The sequence below is a fragment of the Streptopelia decaocto genome (assembly GCF_964273445.1).
Source record: "Streptopelia decaocto genome assembly, chromosome: 2".
Classification (NCBI taxonomy): Eukaryota; Metazoa; Chordata; class Aves; order Columbiformes; family Columbidae; genus Streptopelia; species Streptopelia decaocto.
Genome location: NC_138655.1, coordinates 51436021 through 51459753, shown reverse-complemented (window position 1 = coordinate 51459753; position 23733 = coordinate 51436021). Strand labels below are relative to the sequence as shown.

Sequence of the window (23733 nt, the reverse complement as noted above, 5' to 3'; positions counted from 1 at the left end):
GAGGGGCGCGGGGGTGAGTCGTCGCTTCCGCCTGCCCGGTTGCTCACTCGTAAACTGCCTGATTCCCCCGGAAGCTTTTAGTGGAAAACAGCGTGTCCGTACAACAAGATGGCGGCCTCCTTGAGCGGCGGGACAGCGCGGGTAAGTGCGTGCGGTGCTGCCGTGCTGGGGAGAGCTGCGGGGCTTTTCTCTGCCCGCAGCGTCGGTGCGGCGGTTGCTGCGCCCTCGGGCTGCAGGAGGAACACGGCGTGAGGTGCCCGGGGACAAGCCCGAGCTCCCAGGCCCCCTGTGCCCGCGGGCGCTGGTGCCGCCTCTCCCCCGGTGCTTGTGTTACCGCTCCCGGGTGCTGCCAGATGAATTTCTGGTTTATGTAATTGCGTTGCGATGGTGCTGTTTTCTAACTTGTTAAAGAGTGATCTCAGAGTGCATCTAGACTGTGTAAAATCACAGAAGCTTATTTAAAAATTGCTTATTGGAACAAGAACAGTGAAGTAGGGATGAAACAGAATTCATAACGGGAAAACTAGATGAAGTTTGTGTGTGCATGGAAATGTCTGTCAGAAGAGAGGTGACACTTAACAAAACAGTAATAATTCTGAAAAGTGAACTCTTAAAAATTCCCACAGGAGTTTTCTGTAGGACTTGTGTGTGACCTGCTATGGTTTCAGGGAGCTGATTTTTCCTGCTGAAGCGGCAAGCAATTATGTCCGTGGTACATCGGCTGACAGCAGGGTGGCTCCTGGATCATCTCACTTTCATCAACCAGTGTGGCTATGAGGTCTGTGACTCCTTTGCGTACCCTGGTGGTGTCGCTCTCAATACCTCTGTCATGTCTACTGGAGATTGCCACCATACTTCTAACTTTGCTGCCACCTCCACATCAAGAGATGGTTCTATTCCTGGTCCTGGAGATGTAGTAGAAGCAGAACTTAAACCAGCAAAAATGAGATACGAGTTTCGAGAGGAGTTCTTTGACATTTCTAAGCCCCATATTGCTGTAGCTTCTGAAGAGCAGCTGTGTCAGGGATGCCCAGAGTTGAGCCTCACAGAAATTAAGGCCAACAGCAACAGAGAGGAACACCAAGAAGGAACCAAGAGTGGCATCGGAGATTCTGTTGCCAGTGCTAGGAAGGTATGTTTGCTGTAGTACAGTAAACCCTGGTAACTAATATATCACTAACGTTGTTTTGCACATTTCTGCTCTCCTATGAAACCTCAGAAAACTGAAATGTTTCTACAGTAGATTTCAGGATGACTGGAAGAGGTAATCACTCCTGATGATATTCTTGTGTCCCTTATGTCAGTAATGTACATCCTGTGACTCAAAAGTAGCGGATTTCTTACAAAATCTTCTGATGTTTGTTGTGGTCAGGCACTTGAGCCGAAACTCTGGAAGCTGTCAAGATTGTGCAGACAAATGTAATTGTGAACAGCTAGTTCATTTTCTCCTGTTATAGACAAGCTGCATTTGGCAGCTTAACAAATATCTTCTGGTGTGGAACCAGAGGAAACGTGAACATGAACTGTGGTATACACTAGGTACCTTCAGATTCCAGTGCCATGAGCAACAGTTCAAGAAGGACAGGGAACTGCTGGAGAGAGTCCAGCACAGGGCAACAAAGATGATGAAGGGAGTGGAGCATCTCCCTTATGAGGAAAGGCTGAGGGAGCTGGGTCTCTTTAGCTTGGAGAAGAGGAGACTGAGGGGTGATCTCGTTAATGTTTATAAATATGTAAAGAGTGAGTGTCATGAGGATGGAGCCAGGCTCTTCTCAGTGACAGCCAGTGCTAAGACAAGGGACAATGGGTGCAAACTGGAACACAGGAGGTTCCACTTAAATATGAGAAGAAACTTCTTCTCAGTGAGGGTAACAGAGCACTGGAAGAGGCTGCCCAGGGAGGTTGTGGAGTCTCCTTCTCTGGAGACATTCAAACCCACCTGGACGCCTTCCTGTGTAACCTCATCTAGGTGTTCCTGCTCCGGCAGGGGGATTGGACTAGATGATCTTTTGAGGTCCCTTCCGATCCCTGACGTTCTGTGATTCTGTGAACATAACACAGCCTTAAGCCTGTGTACCTTGAGCATTCCTACAGCAGCCTATATATTTTGAGAACATCTTTTTGCTTATTGGACTCGTGCTAGGAAAATAAAGAGATTAAAAGTTTCTTTTGCTTTCGAAAGAGTTAATTTGTAATTCAGGTGTGTTTGATTTTTTTTTTTTCCTTTCATTGTGGATTATTTTTTTTTTTTTTCCCACTGTTTGCTCATTCTGCAGAAACGTAAAAGGAAATCTGTATTCAACCAAGGGGAACTGGATGCTTTAGAATACCATTCAAAGGTAAGTCTCAACAAAAGTATATTTTGCAAGTACATGATACCTGGCTTTGGGTGTGTATGGGGTGCAAAACATGCTTACAAACAAGTTTGGTTCTTGTAGCTTGTTCCACTGATGGGAAGGTCATCTCTCCAATCCTTAAATCATACAGAGAATATCTACTGTGTATGTTTGTGAAATGAACTAAACATGAAACTGCAGCAGAGACATTTTGAAGAGCTTGAAGCTGCATTCACAAAATATCTTTTACTGCTATGGATAGCTGAGCATCACATAGTGATGAATTGAGTATTAGTTGAGCAGGAAGTGACTGATTTGAAATAAACAGCATACCCTGTTCTGAAGATCAACTCGTTTTTAGTATAACAGGACACTGCCAAGATTATTCAAAGCTTCTCTGACCAAATGTGCTGCAAGATGTCTTGCTTCTGCTAATGAGAAAGAATTATTCCCTCTAACATTTTATATTGTCATACTAAAGTATCATGAATGAATTAGAATGCAAGTCTCTATTTAGGCTTACATCAATGATGTACTGGTGAAGTTACAACTGAATTGTACTGAAACATGTTAGTAAATCCTAGAAATGTAAACTGTGAATAATGTTTATATGTGTTTGATGTGTTCCTGTTTCTTTCCTACATAGCGATACGAACCTGAACTAGGACCTACACGTGCTTTCTTTCCTCTGACAAAGGTGTTAGTCATATTGGGCTTTTTAAATAAAATTTGTTCCTCTTGGATCATATTTAAATTACTGAATTTTTTACTCTTAGATGGCAATGATTTTGTAGTAAACATGTATAGTTTGCTGTAATATAGTGTATAAGTCCTGTAATTATTGTGAATAGTCTATGCATATGCAGAATCTCCTTAAAGGAGAGAACGTGGTAGTTCAACATTAAACAGAGGTTTATGAGTATGAAAATATTTAAGCTAAAATAAGGTAGCTAAATAATAGCATAAGGGAAGAAATAAAGATAAGTTGTTTGATATCTTGGAGGCCTGTGTAACTTCAAATGATTTTTGGTGCAAAAAGGACACAGTTTTGAAACATCTGTGATCACAGCCTCTGATACCATTCTCAGATTAAAATGTATTATTTTTTAATTGTATTTGTAGTGTTAAAGGTTGTAGCTCTGCAAGTCAATTCAGGTTATTTTGGCACTTATTCATATCTTTAGAAGCATTAAAAAAATCAAACCAAACCAACAACCAAATTTGTGTCTGCCAGTCACAGTAGGCATTGAATCCACTTATGAATTTCAGTCAGAGCCAACATAAGCAACAGTACAAAACATGCTAAATTCATTCTGCATTTTTTAAAACTACTGTTTAAATTGCTTGATAGTGAAGAGGTTTTGGCCACCTGTGGATTAGCGTGAGTATAAGAAGAAAAGCCATCTGCATTAATTCAGCTGTACAACTTGTAGCATTTCTAAAAATATATTTATTAATTATATTAAAGCAGTACAAATTTTTACTATTGCAAACCTAGGCACTAAAAAATTACGACTCTGTCCCCTGAGATGTCTAGATGGTGGTGGTATTAAAGAAATTATTTAAAAAAAAAATTCCTCCCCCTGTTAATTTGGAAATTGCAATAAAGAGTATTTTGTAAAAAGATCTTGTAAAGTTGAGGATTCCACAACCAGGAGCTTTAGAAAACATAATAAGTCTTTGAAACCTTTGATAAAGCTACTGTAACCGGTAATATTGCTTTTCTAAATGAACAAAAATGCCTTGCTGATAATTAAAATCATAAAGGGTCAATGATTTGGGAATAAACTAGGTCTCTAAATTTTGCAAAGGGAGGGTGCTGAGGTGAATGAGAGTGTATATAGATCCAAGAATCTTGTCTACTTGGACTCACTGGCAGATTATTTGAGAGGTGCATCACTTGGAAAAGTTGCAAAACCAAATTCTAATAATTTAACTTGATTTGCTTATTGTTCTTCCATAGTACGTTTAAAATGCATAGACTATGTTTTTTTGAAAGCGAATTGAGATGTTGTAAAAGAAAAGATTTTTAGATCCCAGTATACATCTCATTTAGAAGTATGTTTATGGGCACAGTAACTTGAAATTTGATTAGAATTTTAACTTCAAATTATTGCTTTTAAATTTATGTTTGTTCGGAAGAATAGTATTCTACCTCTATTGTCTGAAATGTTTTATTCAGTAGTCTCTCACTCTTTCTTCCTTCAGGCTTCTTATTATTGTCACTTTACCAGAAAACCAACAGAAGTTAGCATGGCCTCGTTTTCATGCCCTTGTAGCCTTTAAGTCAGCTATTTGGCAAGGATCCTTTCCCCACTCTGCAGATTGAAAGTGTTTTGATTTCTGTTGCCTTCCCTAATCAAATAGGTACTTGAAAGATCATTTATTTTTCCCTTGTTTCTTTATGCCCATACAGGTCAGGAAACTCATTTGGGAAGGCACTTGGCGTTTAGTCCAAGAAGGATTCAAAAGTGGTTTTCTTCACCGCATTACTGCAGAAGTCAGTTGCAGGAAGATTGTTGGGCCTGGACACATTGACTGTGGATTGGCTGAATTATGTGAAATGGCAAAACAGTTTCCAGCTGTAAATGAAAGTGACCATCAAGCTGTACATGTGCTAGATGATGAAACCTCCATTCCAGAGCAGGACCTGCTTTCGTGTGTTACAGAAAACAGCTCAAACTCTGCGAAGATAGTTGTGCTAATGGGGCAGAAGTACTTGGTGCCACCAAAAAGCAGTTTTCTTCTGTCTGATATTTCATGTTTACAGCCCCTGCTGAACTGTGAGTATCTTCAGGCATTAGAATTTACTACTCCTCTCCTGCTTGGGAAGGGCAATTTAATGTCAAGTTGACTAAGGATTCAATGAACGGGTATTAGTATACAGCATCACACTGACATGAAACGCTGCAGCAAACTTTCAAAGTTGTATTTCTGACTTTGTGCAATTAGGTGAACGTTTTCAAAGGAATCTTGAGTGGTAAGGAACTCATGTTGTGGGGAGATTATCTGTCTCCAGGAGGTTCCTTTAAAAATCTCATCCACAGTATTTTACATTAAGCCCAAAATACAACAGTTTGTGAGCATGTTCTGGGCCACTGTCAGTATAGAAGTCATGTAAATGCATTAAATTGGGACTAGTTATGCTGCTGGATCCCTGCCCCACTGGATGAGGCTGTAGATAAATCCATGCTACTGCTAGGGTGGTGTTGTAGCTGTCTTGGATTTTAGCTAAATTAGACCATGGAAGAGGGATGAGGTTATGTACCTTAAAGCAAAGCTTCCTGTACAGATTAATCCTGCTCAGTGGCAGAGTCTGTTTAGATTGGCATAAACTGATTGTGAAACCAACCTGTGTCCCCCAGGGAAGGTGAATATTTGAGAAACTGCTGCACCCAGCTGGAGGTGAACACCACTTTAACTAAGACCATGACTTGAGTGGACTTCTCAGCTGCTCCGTTTCACAGCTGAGAGTATTGGCTTAAACCAAGATCAGTGACGGGGAAATGGTGGGATTTTAGAATTAATAACTCCTCTGTAAAAGTAAATCAAAAGCTGTCCAAGCCAGTATCCCCAGCCTTAATGGGTCATGCAGAATGTTTTCAGCTGACAATGTGCTTCACTGTACTTCACCATTCCATTAGCTTTCAATTTGACCTTCATTATTATTAGTAGCAGCTAAACTTCATCAGACAGTCTTACAGGAAAGATGGATGGTGCCTGTGAGCAAGAGCTGGGGATTACTGCTCTGCTCTTTATTCAGTAATTTTAGATTTGTTAGTTACATATGTTTCCTCTCATATGCAACTTAGATGTTCACTGATTTTTTTTTTGTTTTTTTTTTTTTTTTTATTAACAAGATATGCAGGAGGTGGGATCTTATTATCCAAATAATAATTTTATATTTGAAGTCCAGAATTTAGTCAATTAGCTGTTTTCAAGTGGATGAAAGAAGGAAGATTGCTATCACTATGCAGAGTTCTGCATAAAGCAAGTTTGGATTCTCCTGGAGGTCAGAGAGCAGGTCAAAAACTGTGCTTTTAATGTAACCAACAGTGAATATTAATATAATGCCATAACTTTAGACTTTTTTGGAGGAAGTCTACTGTCCATTTAAATTATTTTTCTTCTCTCCTTTGACCTGCCAAAAGAGAAGTATTTCTTGCAGGTCAGCCCCACTGTCAGGATAACACCTCCAATGTTAGTAAAGGAACAGGATGTAGAAAGCACATTTAATGGACATTAAATATTAAACAGTTGTTCTTATTAGCTACTTAAATAATTGGTATCAGACTCAATGAAGGAACAAATATTTTTTCCTGGCAAAAAGTAAAATAGAAGAGTACTGTTTATTTCATGGATGTGTCCTGTATCTTCTGTCCTCCAACTAAAGGAAACCCAGCTTCTCCCTTGAAAACTCCAGTTTTCTTCCTCTTGCCCATTATTTTCCATTTCATGCACTGGGTCTGTCTCTGTCTCTCTTCACATCCAGGAGTGCAAAACACAGTTTTCTAGGGCTGGTTTGGAGCTCTGTGTGTCCCACTTGACCTGCTGAAAGATCAAACAGGATGGGAATCTTGTGTTCAGGGCTGCAGCCTATCACTCAGCTGGGTGCCGTATTACATAGCTTCTGTTAGGAAACTTGGAGAAATTTACATCTTTGAGACTTGCACTCTGCTATCAGGTTGTGTTTTGTTTTTTTTTCTGAAAGTCCCCAGGGTGTTCAAAATTTCTTTGAGGGATCAGACATGGATCACATAAACATCCTTTCCTTAGGTAATCAGCCTAAAAAATCTCTGAAGTATATGATTATCCGAATTAAAGTGAGCATGCTAGAAGCCTTTTAACTTCTTATTTGGAAAGAAGAGATTAAAATTGTGGTTTTGCTGCATAGTTGCTCTTCTAAATGTTGTCTGTACATGGGTGGCTAAGCCTTTATCAGTTTAAACCAGTAGATTTATTTTAAAATTAATTTATTGGCTTTATTTTTTTGTTTTTAATTTCACTTCCCAGACAAGAAAAAATATGATGTAATTGTGATTGATCCACCATGGGAGAACAAGTCCCTTAAAAGGAGTAACAGGTAAATTTTATAGTAAAATCAAACAGACTTTGTGGTTTTAACTTGCAAAGGGTAATTAACATTTTAATATACTGATGCATTCCAACACTAATATAGCTCTGAGACTGTAGCTTAAACTAGCAAATATTTTGACACATGCCTACCTTCAAGTCTATGAAATGTCTCAGGGATTTCACTGAAATGACTTGGATGCTTTGCATACAAAATATTTGCGAGAGTAGCTCTTTAATAACCTGACTGGTGAGAGAATTTCAGTCCTCGAGACTTGTAAGGCAAGCCTGGAGTCAGCTGTTTTGTACGGCCCAGATCATGCAGATATTAATTTGAAATTAATAGGGTTACTTCAGTGGGCATAGAGCTAGATAAATGTGTAAATATTTCTAGGACTGAGGTTGGATTTAGAAGTTTCAGGTGCAGGTGGGGTGTGTGTGTGTGAGAGTGTTTTTTTGTTTTTTTGTTTTTTTTTTTTTTTAATTTGAGCTGTAGTTTGAGCTTCAGTCTTATGGGTAGAAGAAAGTGATAATGCAGCAGTAAAATCCTCAAGTGCAATAGGAACTTTCTGAGTACTGTAGTTTATGAAGTCATTAACTTAAAATTTTATGGGCTTCCTTTTCCACTGAGTAACATCAAGCCTTATGCCAGTGGAGCTCTCTCTTGATTATGGTAGGATTGTATCCATGTGAAAAAAAGGGCAGACAGCCAATACATTCTTACAACTTTCTAGAATAATGTCTACTGTAGCTTTTGAAGCTTGTTATGAAGACATACTTTGAAGGTGCAGAGACTGATTAGCAGGTTTTACTTTGAAAGCCCTGCAGAAACGTCTAGAAACACAGAGTTAAACTGATTCAAGTGTATTTCCTAAGTATTTATGTTACTCAAAGGAAAGTGGTGGTCTGTTTTCCAAGGTGACAAGTGACTGAATGAGAGGAAATGGCCTCAGGTTGCTCCAGGTGAGGTTTACATTAGGCATTAGGAAAAATTTCTTCATGGAAAGGGTTATCAGGCATTGGAACAGACTACCCAGGGAGGTGGTTGAGTCACCATCTCTGGAGGTGTTTAAAAGACCTGTAGATGTGGTGCTTAGGGTCATGGCTTAGTGGTGAGCTTGGCAGTGTGAGGTTTATGGTTGGACTGGATACTCTTAAAGGTCTTTTCCAACTTAAACGATTCTATGATGATTCACATGCCTGAATTAGCCAGCAAGGCCCTCTCTCCCTTACAAAATAAAGGCAAAATGTGGAAGAGCTGTCGCTGCTGTTAGTTACCTTGTTGATGGCTAATCTTTGATAAGCATTTGACATCTGGGTTGTGAATCTTGTTTCCTCTAGGCAGTCTAGTCTAGGAGGTGTTTTGGATTTTATCCTTGTTACCTGTTTCTCATTGTTGTTCTCACTGTTGCATTGTATAGGGATCCCTGGTATCCGGAACAGGGGCTGTCAGTTCCAGTAGGCAGCATGCCAATGTTTTTGATTCTGCAACTGTAGATTTCACAAACTGCAACTCACTAAGAGTGTAGAAAACATCATGAGGAAGATGGTAGAACAGGACAATCTGGAAAGCATACTCTATTCACCAGCGTAGCATGCAGTTAGCTCAAAATTGTGCAGAACTGTTCTGAATAACCTAGAGAACTTTTACCATGGCTGGTGATTTAAAAATAATGAATAACTTCTGCAAATAATTGGAGAAGTGATTACTCTTTTATGACCTTTTAACTTGCCAGTCAAATTAATGTTGCCTTTGCACTTGTAAATGACTCACTTGTCATTTGCATTCAGAAAAGAGATTGCTTATTATGAAAAGTGAATAATGTTACTTTGACTAAAGAGCTACTTTTCACTAAATAGCTTTGTTCTGGTGTAAAGTTGAGTATTGAATTACATATGATAGTTCTTAAATGAAATGTGGGCTTTTAGACTTCTTCAGAATCATAACTCTTAATGCTTTATTTGGGGAAATAGTAGAAATACTTAGTTAAAGGTGCTGCTTGCTAAAGCTTAAGTACATACACTGAGGATTTTATAGCAGAATCAATCAGATTTAGCCACTGGGTGTCAGTCTTGATCCATTTTTATGACTTGTGTTGTCAGGAGATAATTCTTGAAGTGTCTTGGCTGTGTAATTTCTTTATCCATTTGTCTTGCTTTGCAATTTTTATATTTAGTGTATGCTAACTTGTTTTCTCACTGTATTGGTGTATAGATACAGCTACTTGTCTTCATGGCAAATCAAGCAGATTCCTGTACCAGCCTTAGCTGCTCCAAATTGTCTTGTAGTCACGTGGGTGACTAATAGACAGAAGCACTTACGTTTTGTTAAGGATGAACTTTATCCTCATTGGTCTGTGAAAACACTTGCAGAGTGGCACTGGGTGAAAGTAAGTTCTCAATTTATGTTGTTCCTTTCTTGGAGACTGAGAGGTCTTGCACTATGACAAGTCATATTCTTATAATCTGTCTATTTATTACCATGTGCTTTTATATTTGAAAGGTATGGTATCATCAGTATCTTATCTTTTATCAAAGAAAATGTCTCAAAAAAATGGATATGAAAATCTTGCTCTGTGTATTTTTAACTCCTTTGTGTCAGATTACTAGAGCTGGAGAATTTGTATTGCCTCTGGATTCTTTACACAAAAAGCCTTATGAAGTTCTTGTATTGGGGAGAGTTCAAGGAGACATAAAGGAAGCCTTAAGGTATGCCAGGATATTTATGGTAAATGTCTTTTCTGAGGCTGCTAGGATTCTCTTTGTATATATCACTTGTTCACTCTATGGTGTAATGTCCCAGAATTTTCTCTTGGTGACGTCTTTCGGCTGATTTTTGGACCTAAAAATAGCCTTATTAGCTTTGGGATGACGTAGTGCTGTAGTGAGATTAAAGGATGGAAACCTTTGTTCCTAATATCTGTCTGCGCTGGGGAACTGGCTCAGGTAAAAGTCTCATGGATAAGGCTTTGTTTGCCAACAGCTTCTCTTGGACCATGAGTCCTTGTTACAGGCTGATGCCATTTTGGGGATGCTGGTGATTTTCTACATGTGAAAACATACAGAACTATGTTTTTGGTCCTCAGTGACCTTGTGTGGCTATTGTTAACCATGTTTTGTCTACAGCCTCAGTGATTTCATAAACTGCTATTTTGTATATTATGGCTGAACAACACTCAAATTCCCTTAGATTTACATGAAGTTTGGTGGTGTGTTACCTGCCATCTGAAGTAATTCTATGAGAGCTGCAGCATCACATTTGGCGGCATTCATTCTCATACTTCTTTTCTTGCTCTGATTTATGTGACAGGAAATCTGAAGATGTACTTCCAGTTCCAGAACATAAGTTAATTGTCAGCATACCCTGCAGTCTGCATTCACATAAGCCCCCTCTTACTGGTACGTTTTGTTTTGTTGTGTAATGTGTCTGTGAGACATTGGACTTGAATGTCTGAAATCAATGCACCTAGAATGAGCTACCTTTATATATGAAGTGCCTTTAATTTCCCGAATCGCAGAATGTTAGGGATTGGAAGGGACCTTGAAAGATCATCTAGTCCATATGCCAAGCAGTTTTGTTCAACAGGACGTGTGGTTCCTCAGTGTTTCTAAAAATGTTGTGAGGCCACTTAAGTCTTGGTCTCTAAAAATGAATATGAAAAGTAGAACTTCAAGAATTACTGTGTGAATATTTTAGGTAGACATGAAAAAAAAAACTTGCATATTTAAAATTTGTTTTTTAAATTCTGCAGGAACAGTTTACAGATACTGTATGTATGGAGTTATGCCAAATGACCTAAAGTGCCTTGGGAGGAGGAACTTTGGGAATATATAAAATAGGAAATCTAGTTAGCTAATAAAGACAGAAACCTCTTTATTATGTCATCCCAAAAGAAATGTTTTTATTTCTGCATGAGCTGCTTATGCATCTACAGTTGTGCCTTTAAATCCAAAAACTTAATTTTTAAAAAATTGTTAACAACAGGCAACAAATAAGGCATGACCTGCTTGTTTCTGAGGAGCTGTATTTAATTTACTGAAATTGAGGTGGTAACTCCAACCAGCCAGTTAGTGTCTGTATGAATTAATTTTCTTTGGAGTTTAGTCCAAAGGATTTGAAGATTTCTGTGTGATACATTAGCTTTTGCACATTGTTCAGAGCAAGCTTACGTTGACTAGTGTCATCAGTACCAAGTCATCCCACTTGCATCATTATAGCACCTGAGCACCTTACAATGCTGTGGTAAGAAACGTATTTAATACCTCCCACAAAAATTGTTCCATCCTTCCCCAAGGGGGCAACCCATGATGAATCTGCGAATATTCCAGGTGCACGTGGTGCAATGTAATCACAGCAGAAAAGGTACATAGAAGAAATGCATAATGCTGTTGGAGAGGAGAGACATCACAGTTTGCTTCGCTGATGTGCTTTCCTTTTTCTGTTCTCAAGGAACAGAACAACTTCAGCTTGGAAGCTGATCTGAACAGTTGTTATATGTTCAGGGAGGCTCTAAAATTTGTACTTTGAGCTTGTATTTATTAATTTAACATACATATGTATACCTGTTCAAAAACTGGAGGGTGGTGCAATTCTAGGAGAGTCTTTTTGCAGTTTTGAAGCCACATCTTTAAGAATTAGGGCTACAGCAGGAAGTATGTATGTTGATTTAAGCTAATGAATGGTCAGGTAGTGATTTGTGAGGCAGCCAGCTAGCGCCTCTTCAGGAAACTAATACTTAGCAGCATACTCAGACACAAACAGGAAACTTGTGAGGTATTTAAGGGTGCAAACCAGCAGTTAGTATGTATTATAGAGAATTCTAGTGCCTGGATGGTCCTCAGAACATTGGTCTTGTAGGGCAGATTCTAGAAACCATATAGGGGAATCCTTTATAAATGATGATCCTGAATGGGTTTTGAAGTAAATTGTCTGTGCTAATTAATCTATTTCTTTAGTCTTTACTTGAATGCTGGGATTTGATGCTATTCTGCAGCATTTGTTTCTGTATGAAAAAAGTGAATTTACTGTTGAGCCATATCAGTTATTTACAAGGTTTTTATAAAAGTCCATGTGTATCTTACAGTTTTGGCAGCTCCATTCAGAACACGGTTATGGAATGAAAAGATAGACCATAAGACAAAAGCTATGTGCTGAAGCTTTGACTTCAGTGTTGTAAAAGGGTATTGCTTTCATGATCGGACAATATTCTCAAGTTGCCAGTAGAGAGCAGCTGAGATCCATTCTGGAGTGGTTTAGAAGAAATTTGAACAGAACCAGAGATTTGGCAATGGGGGAGAAGGACACTTGATGAGTCACATGTGTTCTTTATGCTTTGTTTTAGTAGTAACAAAGCCAAAAATATTAGTATTTACTGATGCTGTCTGGCACTTTATTTCTTGTTACTACTCTAAAGGCTGTATGTTGGTACATAGGTAGCCTCATAATGACTGATTATAATAATTTATCTCTTTGGGAGAAGAGAAAGATGTAAATTAAAGTAAGCCATCAAAAAGAGATGTTTGGGTTCCTGCAGAGTGTTTCACCATGAAATTGTGACTGTAGGGGTTTTTGGTGATGTATGTGCTGTGTTCAGTGCTTAGAGCTTTAATGTGTCATTGTAAATGTACTTAAGCTTCTTTATGCAAATGCGTTAAAATGAAATTTTATCACTCCTGTTTTTTATTCAAATAACAGCAGGTTTTCTTCCTAATTCAATTCAGTGTTGCTCTTAGAAGCCATGGAAGGTATTCTGTTACACAGATTATGTGAAGTAATGTAGAACTTCAAACACCTTTCCTTTTCCTGTTCTGTAGATTCTTTTTGTTAGAGCCATTTCTCCTCCAGTTTTTAAGTATGTATATTTATTGCTAGAAAATAATATTGTCGTATAAGGCTATGTTTAAAACCACTGGAATTAATTCCTGACAATGTTCTAGCTGCTTTGCATATGTCTAGCAGAAGAGTGCAATGGAAAATACTGGGAGCCCCCTTCTCCTGTAGCAACCCTGGCTTGTTAGGCTGTGTTATAAACGTGTTCTTCAAAGTAAAAAGAAGTAAATGCCTTTTGTTACCTTATACACCTTGTGAGCCCTTACTGTTAGATGAATTGATAGATGCATCTACATCTAGGTTTAACTTGGAGCTCAGGAAAGAGGCAGAGATGTAAAGCCATCTTTGTGCTGAGTTTCAGATCATTTGCTGGTCCTGCTCTGGTCAGGGGTTAGACACACTGGGTGATGAGGACCTTCACATTGCCAACTCTTTTGAAGGGTTATTATGAAGTGAGTTCAGTCTTGTGCTTTGTGCTTTGCATGGCTCACAAATCAGACGGTCTTTTTCACTTTATCCAGTTTGCCCCACAGAACTTGCTATTTAGGTAATGGAAGCTCAAAAGATAAGAGAAAGCTGTTGCTTATTTCAAAAATGATTCCTCCTTTTGCTTATTTAAACATTCTTGGTGGCATGCATCTTCAGTGCATGTTTGGGGTTAAGAACAGGCAGGTGTCCTGCCTGACCACCGGATCGTGCTCCAGAAGGAAGTGGATTTTCTGAAGTGAGATCAGTGTTACAGCTACCAACTGGTTTTGTGCTGACTTCAAGTGTCCTGAGGCATTCGGTGCCCAGGTGTCGGTGCCTAAGTTGCTGTCATAGTCTTGGACATCTGCAAGTGATAAAGAATAATCTATTTATTGTCTGTTTGAGCTGGTTATTGTAAGTAGTATCTGTAAGTGGATAGACTTGGCAGTAAGCTCTGCATGATCTTATGCCCACTAGGGCCAAAAAGATACCATACAGATGTCAGGATCTGCTTACAGAGAGCTTGTTGAAAGCTTTTCAGTCTCTTCTGCAACATCCTGTAACATGGGCTCTCTTAGACGATCAAGAGAACAGATTTTTGGAAGACCTTTGTTAAAATCATAGAATGGTTTGGGTTGGAAGGGGCCTTCAAAGGTCATCGTGTCCAACCTCTCTGCAATGAGCAGGGACATCTTCAAGCAGCAGTTTGCTCAGAGCCCCATCCAGCCTGGCTTTGAATGTCTCCAGGGGTGAGGCATCTACCACTTCTCTGGACAACCTGGGCCGGTGTTTCACCACCTTCATTGTAAAAAATTTCTTATATTCCTTATATCCATTCTAAACCTACCGTTTTTCAGTTTAAAACCATCACTCCTTGTCATGTCGCTACAGGCCCTGGTAAAAAGTGTTTATCTTTCTTATAAGCCCCATTGAAGTACCAGAAGGCCACAACAGGGTCTCCCTGGAGTCTTCTCTTCTCTGGGTTGAACAACTCCCAACTCTTTCAGCCTGAACTCACAGGAGGGGTGTTCCAGCCCTCTGGTCATGTTGGCAGCAAACTGTGCACATGAAAACCTTAACTAATTAGAGCGTGGAAAAAGAACAATACATTTTTATCACTTTTTTTTTTAATATGGTGGGTTTGCAAAATGGTATAAAAGCAGCTACTCATAAGTGGTGTCTAATTAGATGAACTCCCATGACACCAAACAGCAATGAGTGCAGCAAGTCTTTGTCAGAATGTACATTTTCCTTTAAACCTTCCAGACTCTTCTCTGCAAATGTTAAATCTGTTTAAACATTTTAGCTTGCCTCTAAAAGAAGCAGGTTTTTAGAATAAGATTCAAGCTGGTAGCAGTATTTTTTAGATTAAATGCTGCCTCGATGATAACCCATCTGAGACATTCATTTGACATTTGTTGAAGGATGGGGGAAGGAGAATAGATTTATGTGCTATGCCAAAATACAAGAAAGTCTGCAAAGACCCATTACAAAATATTTACAAACAAGTTTTGAATGGGTTGAAGCTTTGGAAGAGGCGATTGTGTAGGAAGAAGATTTATCTGGGGTTGGTTAACACTTACTAAAGAGTGAAGTGGATGCTCATCTTTCTGCAACAGGAGCAGTCCATGAAAAGATCAGCTGGGGTGTCACAAAGGGAGTCTGCGACTGGCAAACTTGATGCAAAAAGTCAGAACTTGGATTGCACCAAAATAAAAGTATGCTGATTGGATATATTTTTGCATTCTACACTGATCATATCTGAAGAGATTGAGTCAAGCAACACGGTGTTGGATTTATGAGATGTATTTTTAAGCTATAGAAATTCAGAAACCACAGGGAGATCTGATAAAAAATGACCAAGATAGCCTTTGGAAAAGAAAATGGTTTCATAGTATTCCTTCTTTTGTCCTCAGCAACAAAAATAAAATCTTAGCATGTAATTTTTAGTAGAGATATATTTTTCAGTCTTTCTGCCTCCTTTGTATTGTGTACTCCTTAAACCTTTGCTTTTTCATACATATTTTTATACGCAATATCTTTGTAGCTGTTTTCTGAAACTTAGTTAAGAATTTGTTTGACCCACCACAAACTGAATGGGTCTATATGGCAAGTAGCATGTTTAACAATAAACTGCTTACAGGAATACATTTTATGTGAAGTGCAAGGTCTATTTCTGTCTCTTCAAGAATACTGGTTATAATCAGTGACACAGCTGATGTTAATGACAGGCATCTGTTTATTTGGATTTAAGCAGTAAAAATACCCAACTGTAGAAGACATTTTAGATTTGTGTTACTGAATGAAAGACCACAGTTACATAAATATTTCTTCAGTTGCCAAGTTGGTGTTGGGGAAAAAGAAGTTCCTGCATTTTTATAGCCCTTTTACTGCTACGCTTATTTAACTGGTGTTTCTTATTTTACGTTTTAACAGTTGTGATCAAAAAAATGCTTTTATCCCCTTTAAAATGCAGAGGAGAGGGTGTGATCTTAAATAAGGGAAGGTTTTATTTACTTCTCTATTTTAGAAATGTCACCCATGTGTTGTAGGAGCTAAGTGAGTCTTTATGAGGTGTTTGGTTGTTATTAGTGAAAAATTCAGAACTCATCTTTGTAGAGGCTGAAATAAATCCTCATTCCCCTTCCTAAATGAAAACCAATAAATCAAGGCTATTGAAGGCCTTGACAGTATTGTTCAGAATCTCAAGGGCACTTATTTAAGATGACTTTCTCAATATAAATAGTCCAGCTGTTTGATGAAACCCCAGAAATTAATTTGCTGTCACTTCATTTTTTTAATGAAACATTTAGTTTTTCATCTGCTAGCAGCACAGGGGAGGTTTTATTTGTTTACTATTGTTATTTGTACCATTGTCACTGTTGTTGTCTTCTGTTTTTCTGTTGCACAGCAGTTCTGGCAGAGTTTATCAAGCCAGATGTGGAATGCTTGGAGTTGTTTGCTCGCAACCTGCAGCCTGGCTGGACCAGCTGGGGAAATGAGGTTTTGAAGTTTCAGCACATTGATTATTTCACTCTTCTGCAGAATAAAAACTGAGTTGGGTCTTGTAGCTTAATTCTGAAATTCGGCACCTTCCCAGCAGCTTCTCAAACTTGCCTTTATTACCGATGGTGCACTCAGAAGGTAATAGAAATACAACCAATTGCGCTTCAGTTAAAATTCTTGAAGTGACAGGGTATCTGTTTCATGTTATCTCCATTTGTTCAATCTGGTGCTTTATTTTAATGATCTTGAGATATTTAAATACCGATGTTAGAGTGTAAGTCCATCCCTGTTATTTTTCAAACCTCAAGAAAAGAAAGATGTTCACTACAGCTATAAAATCTGAGCATCGTAAGTGCTACGGTGTTGCCATTGTAACCTATTATTTTTAAAAAATGATAATGTATTGTTTTTAAAGAGTGGCAGTGGGAGTGTAAACGGTTCTGAATTACATATGTTTCTTTAAAGAAGATGTTTTTTTGCAAACCAGTGGATTTTTAACTAAAGGAATCATGAAGCAATGTACCTCCTTACATGTTTGTATCTGTCTGTCTGCCTCGGAGAAAATAAAAAGAACAGTGCTTGTGTTAATTGGCAAATGAATTGTTGGCTGACACATTCTATGTAAAATTGCACTTCTAAAACTGTCAGCAATTCCATCTTTCTGTATAAGGTGTTAATTCTTTGAATGCATTGTAAATGGTCAGTCTCAACATTTTACAAATTCTGCATATGAAGCTGTTAGATTTAACTGAAATGTTAACAGATTGTAAGTGTTAAAAAAATTATCTTTCTTTATATTATTGGAACATTAAAAAGCCATGCCAGTGAACTGTATTTTTCAGCTTGCATAAAAACGTGTTTGTTTTTTTTTTTTTCCTAAGAAAGCTACACTTTGTGTGTCCTTTGCTACCCTTAGATTTGCTTTGAAAAATCAAAAAAGGAAACTTAATGAACCCTGTGCCGCTTACTCATTTACAGCACTAGAGGCAGAGCTGCTGGACAAGCTGATTTCCCTGATGGCAAACTCCTGAGTTCTGACTGTTTATAATGGGGAACAAAATGCATTGCATACCTTCTTTACATTCATTTCCCTTTTGGGAGTCTGATGAGCTGTGGAGGTTTTTAAATTAAACTTTAAATGTTAGGTTATTTTTTTTTTAATAATTTTGTAATAAAAAATAAAAAAGGAAAAACTTGTCAGTGTCTTATTTGCAGACCTAGTTTCTGTCTTACTGTTCAATTTCATGTTTTGCCTACTGGAGCAACAGAGTTAAGAAAAGAAAGAAAATGCTTTTCTTCTTCCCCCCCCCCCAACAGTTAAACATATACTCAACATCAGTAAATAATGTAACAGTGAAAGTAGTTACCAGACAAAACACTTCTTGCTGCATCATTTTATTTAGTTTGCATTTTAAACTTTCAGTACGTGAGCAACCTTACATGCTACTGTAAGGGATAAGAAGGTTCTTTATTTGCTTTCAGATCTGTGTTCCCAGCCAGAATTCCCCTGCCCTCTCAAGGTGGTCTCATCCAGTACTAAATCAGTGCATGAGACTCGAGGACAGAATGAATCACAGCTGCTGCACACACCTTGTTTCCCCTTTGTATTCTATAAAACAGCACAAGAAATGACAATGTCTGTTCCACATCTGCTGCTGTGAATGGCTCTAGATTATCTTTTAATTGCAAATAAAGGAAGGGGATGAACAATCTCGGAGATCACGAAACCACTTTTCTCCTCCTTTGAGCGAAGCAGCAGAATCCTTGTAAGGGAATGCCCTTCTTGAGGCTGTTCAAGAATTGATGACCTATTTATTCTGTCTTTTCTGTGTGGTCCCTTGGCAAGTCCCAGCCTTCCAGCCCTTCCTCTGTCTTCTGAGCTGCTGCGCTTGGAAGCTGAGCAGCGAGTTCCAGCAGCTGGGAATCCACCCTCCTGAGTGTGGTTTGTATGTAGAGGGCATGTGCAGGTGGGCTGTAAGCTTCTCAGACTGGTAACCAGAAATTGAAGGTTGAAGTCTAAATAATATCTGATAAATAGTTACAAAAATTGTGCCTTGGACATCTGTTTGCTCTGCAACTTTTCCAGTGCTCTGGCTATGAAGAAGTCCTTGTGAATATGTCGGAAGTGGTGTTCTACATCTGCAGCCAACTTGAAACGATGGGGTTTTCTCAGGAAGAGGTTCAGTATATCTCAGTTTGTTGCTAATTCAGAAATCTCATGGTGGTATCAGCAGCTGATAGTTTCAGTCTCATCTTTTAAAAATGATTTTTGGCATGTTATGCTTAATTCATAATTTAAGTGGCCTCTTACACTTTTCTAGCTGTCCAGAATCCCGGCTGTTCCCAGCCAGCCATCAGATCTTCCCGTGTCAATCAGATGATTCCTCTGAGGCAGAATCTAAAACGTACTGAAAAGTCGGTGATGAGTGAAGCCAGCCAATATAAAAGGACAATTTAAGATCCAATTTCCTTTCGTGAAAGAATAATATTATCTATATCAATTGCTCTATATTACTTGTGTGGAAAGATGCCCTCTGTTGTGTCAAGCCTTGTATGAAAAAGGAAACCTGCTCTGAAGAATTTACAAACTTAGTAAGAAAGTAAAGGACGAGGAAGAATGTAAGGATGGAGGAACACAAGATAGTAATGAGATGTTGGGGTGAATATGGTAAACAGCAGCCAAGGTGTTATGCACATCTTCAGTGTTCCTTAGAAATGATAGGTTTTTAACCCCCTTTTTCAAAGAGATTTTCTGCTTTTCTATTTTGGTATGTTAAAATTTACACACTCCAAGGAAAAATAGGTGAAATGTGTATTTTACTGACAACATTGACAAAAAGGGAAGGTTTTTTGCAGTTCTAAATTCTTTTTGTGGCAGTTTGGTGAAGTGAGAACTGTGAATGCTCAAGAATTTTCAGAGAGTACTTTATTTGGTACATCTGCTGTTATTTTAGCAGGACAATGATAAAAAAAATTATTTGTCTAGGTGTTCTCCACTGCTTAAAGCATTTTAAAGTTATGGGTTACTGAAAAATAAATCAGTTTGTAGAGTAAAAAGAAGTAATTTTAAGGTGAAGCTCCTATATGTAGAGTACATCAAGTGTCATAATCAAACTTACTTTTATGAAGCTTCAGGTTTGAGTATGATTTCAAAATGTCAAATTAGCATATGACCTTTACTTTTATTTTTAAACTTTTATAAAGTAAAAAGAATTAAACCAGTAAGATATGTTTTTGGAATAGTGATTGCTAGGCATGAACACCTGTGAAAACAGGAAAGTTTCTTTTACAAGACTAAACGTTATTTAAAAAGTGGTGTGAGCAGCTCTTACCTCTTTATAGGATTTGGCTCAGGTATGTGTCAGAAGCAGTAAAGAGTTGACTTTGAAAATGAATTTCTAAACTATATAGACAATGACAAACTAATGAGGAAAATGCTACTATGCCTGGAGAATTGTGTTTGTTAACCTCAACATACCATGTAAGACTTACCTACTGCTTGTTTTGGGTTGAACACAACAGTGAGGGAATGGAAGATGGCTGGAGAATAGCGAAGGGATGCGGTTTGTTCAAGTTGCTGCAAGAATTCACACATAGAGTGAATAGTGGAGTTGTCCTGTGCAGGGACAGGAGCTGGACTCAATGATCCATGTGGGTCCCTTCCAACTCAGGACCTTCTATGATTCTAAGTCTTGTGGTGTCCCAGCTGGCAGGTATTTTTTGAATACTTTGCCAAATCTAATGGAGCTTGCTTGACTTAATGACTTCTGCCACAGAACGTGTTTGGGTTGTAATGACCAGGAGTGTCCTTGTGTGGCAGCACGTTGCCATCCCATGCCCTTCAGCCCTTACCTGGATGGGGACTGACCATGGAAAGTGTCACAAAGTGGGTCTAAACTGCAAGAGCTAAAAGATGCTTCTGTGATGTAGCTGTGTACCCTGGTTACACCCTGATGCCGTAGGAAGGACTCCCATGATCAGGAGGAGCTCCACTGTCTTTTGGTCAGGGCTGGTATTGGTAGAAGAGGCGCACACTGTGACCTAGTGTGAATCAAGGGCTCTGCGGTTCCAGGAAACACCACCCAACATTCCCTTCTCTTGAATGGTGAGACATTCTCTCCTGGAAGCACTCCAGCTGCCAGGCTGCAGGTGGTCCTCCTCAGTGGTTCTACCTTCTGGTTTTGGATCTCCCTATCAGTCCTGTGAGAAAGGCTGGGGTGCACCATTGGCAGCGGGGTCTTTGGCGCTGGAATCCCAGTGTTGTTTCCTTAAGAAATGTGGCATTTTCAATCTTTTTCTTGTGATAAGAAAAGATGAAATTTCTGTTAATCATTTCAGAATATTTACGTATTTTAGTTAGTACTTTGCCATCTACTTAAGACAAAATGAGTCTGACTTTCTATAAGCTCTGGTTACCGCTGTTTGTTTTTCCTTTCTTCTTTCCATCTTCTGTTTTTTAAGTGATTTGCTTCAATTGAGCATCTATTTACACATCAGTAACTTTATTTGTTACATCAGAGTCTCATTGGTGTAATTGGAATTGCCTTGAATTTCATGTAACTGTAGAGAAGGCCTGGCCATAAAATGGTATGGTTTAGGAAAACCCAGTTTGAGTTCATTTGTCACCTGTTCACACAAACAACTGTACATAACAGAGTGTAGCAAGGTAGTGAATGGAAGCAACAGCATCACTGAATGTGCAAACGTGCCATCCTGAGGCCAAACTCTTGGAGCTGAGGATTTGAAAATAGCAAAATTGGCTGCTGTCACAAGGACATAAAACGTGCGAGTCACATGCGAGAAAGCTGTGATTTCTCCATTAATCCTTGTGTTGCCTGGTTTGTAGGAATGAGAATAGACAAGAACCAGCAGCAAATAAGATAAACAGAAAAATAGTGCCATAGCAGGGTTGTTTTCCACAAGTGGGATTTTATTTATCAGTTTTCTGGTGCTACATGTTTGATAACAAAAGAACGGAGTGAGACCTCATTTGATGACATTAATGGAAATGATAGCCCTGCCTCTGAATATAGATGACTTTTTTGAGGTCAGCTAGGGAGACAGAATTCATGGATAATGTACTACTAATAAAATGCTATGAAGGCAAATATTTGAGTAAGATTTTTTTTCCCCCTGACATCCAATATGCAGTGACATGTCTTCTTTTTTTCCCATCAGTAAGGAAATTGTCTCAAAATAGAATAGGTGTATTACTTAATGCTAGTTAGAATTTGGGCACCACTTATTCAGTTTTCCTTCTATAAAAAACAAATAATATCTTCTGCTGAGGAAGATGTGGGTCAGACATTCTCGTTTGGTCTGTAACATTGCCCCTATTTGCCTCAAACTAGATCTTAGGGGGACGACAGTCCCATAAGCACCTAGATTCGATGAGCTATTCCTGACCTTGGCCCATCTTAGACCTGTTTTTGTTTCCATTCTCTTTCCCTCCTTGAACAGCATTTTTTAAACAGTTGATGTGTAAGAAAATGAGGGACAGTAAAGTGGAATGAGGGACAGACCAAGTGGAAACCGATTTCCAAATTGCAGTGGAATAATAAAAAGAGGATCGTACACTTTCGTAAGTTGAGTTCACAGCCAGTGCCACTGCAATGCTCACGGCTCTCTAAGCTGCCTTTGCGGACTGGCTCTGAGTCTTTACAACCTGTAAAGATCTATCTCTTAGCCTTTTTTGAAACAGAATCGTAGTATTGTTTTGGTTGAAAAAGACCTTTAAGATCATCAAATCCGGCTGTGAAAGTAACACTGCCAAGTCCACCTCTAAAGCACATCCCTAAGCACCACATCTACACATCTTTTAAGTACCTCCAGGGATGGTGACTCAGCCACTTCCCTGGGCAGCCTGTTCCAGTGCTTGACAACCCTTTCTGTGAAGAAATTTTTCCTAATATCCAAATGAACCTTCCCTCGAGCAACTTGAGGCCATTTCCTCTTGTGCTATCCCTGGTTACTTGGGCGAAGAGACCAGTACCCTCCATGCTACAACCTCCTTTCAGGTAGTTGTAGAGAGCATTTTCAACATGAGTGAGTGCAGTTCCCCTGGCCAGCATCATTAGCACAGTGGACATTGCATGCTGCTGGTTACAGGTCAATTGCAGAAAGTACAAAAACCTGAATTTCATTTCTGACTTTTTTCCCTATCATATTTTCGTTTTTTGTTTGTTTGTTTTTTGAACCGTATTGCTTAAAGAAGGATCCAGGTAAATAATTGTGTTATTCATGCAAATTGCAAGATAAGGGTCAAAAAAAGAATAATGTCATAGTTTTGTTGTCTGCCTAAAGGAGGCAGATTTTATTATATATGTTAGAAACTGAAAGATTTGCTGTAATAATACTGTAATAGGCTAAAAATATCAGCAATGTGGGTCATGATTTTACAGGATCATTAACTGAAGTTTGTGGCTAAATTTTGCTGTTTTATTTAATAGTATTATCTTGTAGCACTTATATGCTATTAATTCAGGAGACACCTTATTGAAAATATTTTTATGACACTGTTACTACCCTCAAATTGTTCAATGTGTGATTTTAACTACGTGACCTTTGTCTATTTCATTACTCTGTGCACTCCAAAAGTTAGGCTGAGTTCAGAAAGAAAGTATGTGTCCTTTTCTGAGGTTCATGGTTCATCTATTGGTTCATATAACTTCAAAGAGACAGTTTTGACATAAAGAATATGTTTTCCCACAGCAAAGTGACCCAGTCAAAACTTCCGCCTAAAATTTTACGAGGCCTACAGCCTAACACATCAAAAAAACCCAAGAGGATTTAGATTACAAAGGACTATTTCTGAGCAATTAATGGGCAGGCAAAGTTACAAGGATTTCTAAATTTCTAATAAGGTCAAGGAAGTGCAGAACAAAAGAGGAATCTAAATATTATTGCAATTTTCACTGGGTGATGCAGCTTACCCATATATATTTTTTCTGTCCTGTGACCATCAAGGTTAATTGTGATAACCCTCAAAGTAAAAAATGCAACAAGAATCAACAATATTAA

General features: G+C 38.6%; 1 protein-coding gene across 3 annotated transcripts; it reads left to right on the top strand.

The window, feature by feature from the left end:
- Positions 1–37: 37 nt before the first annotated feature.
- On the top strand, positions 38–17908 carry METTL4 (methyltransferase 4, N6-adenosine). Of its 3 annotated transcripts, none has more exons than XM_082045116.1 (9): positions 38–141; positions 669–1132; positions 2277–2339; positions 4753–5119; positions 7350–7419; positions 9625–9799; positions 10012–10118; positions 10720–10808; positions 16622–17908. In XM_082045116.1, the coding sequence occupies exons 2-9, from the start codon at positions 704–706 to the stop codon at positions 16762–16764; spliced, it is 1443 nt and encodes a 480-aa protein (XP_081901242.1). In that variant the 5' UTR covers positions 38–141; positions 669–703; the 3' UTR covers positions 16765–17908. The 3 variants fall into 3 exon arrangements, with proteins under 3 accessions (XP_081901242.1, XP_081901241.1, XP_081901243.1); XM_082045115.1 differs by having other exon boundaries at positions 16619–17908; XM_082045117.1 differs by lacking the exons at positions 10012–10118; positions 10720–10808 and having other exon boundaries at positions 16619–17908.
- Positions 17909–23733: the final 5825 nt, after the last annotated feature.

What these genes read in the sequence shown, in the direction of transcription:
- METTL4 (XM_082045115.1), top strand. Translation starts at nt 704, where the DNA reads ATGTCCGTGGTACATCGGCTGACAGCAGGGTGGCTCCTGGATCATCTC. An exon ending in CTTTAGAATACCATTCAAAG is followed by an intron (nt 2,340 to 4,752) that starts GTAAGTCTCAAC and finishes ATGCCCATACAG; the next exon opens with GTCAGGAAACTCATTTGGGA. An exon ending in TCCCTTAAAAGGAGTAACAG is followed by an intron (nt 7,420 to 9,624) that starts GTAAATTTTATA and finishes ATTGGTGTATAG; the next exon opens with ATACAGCTACTTGTCTTCAT.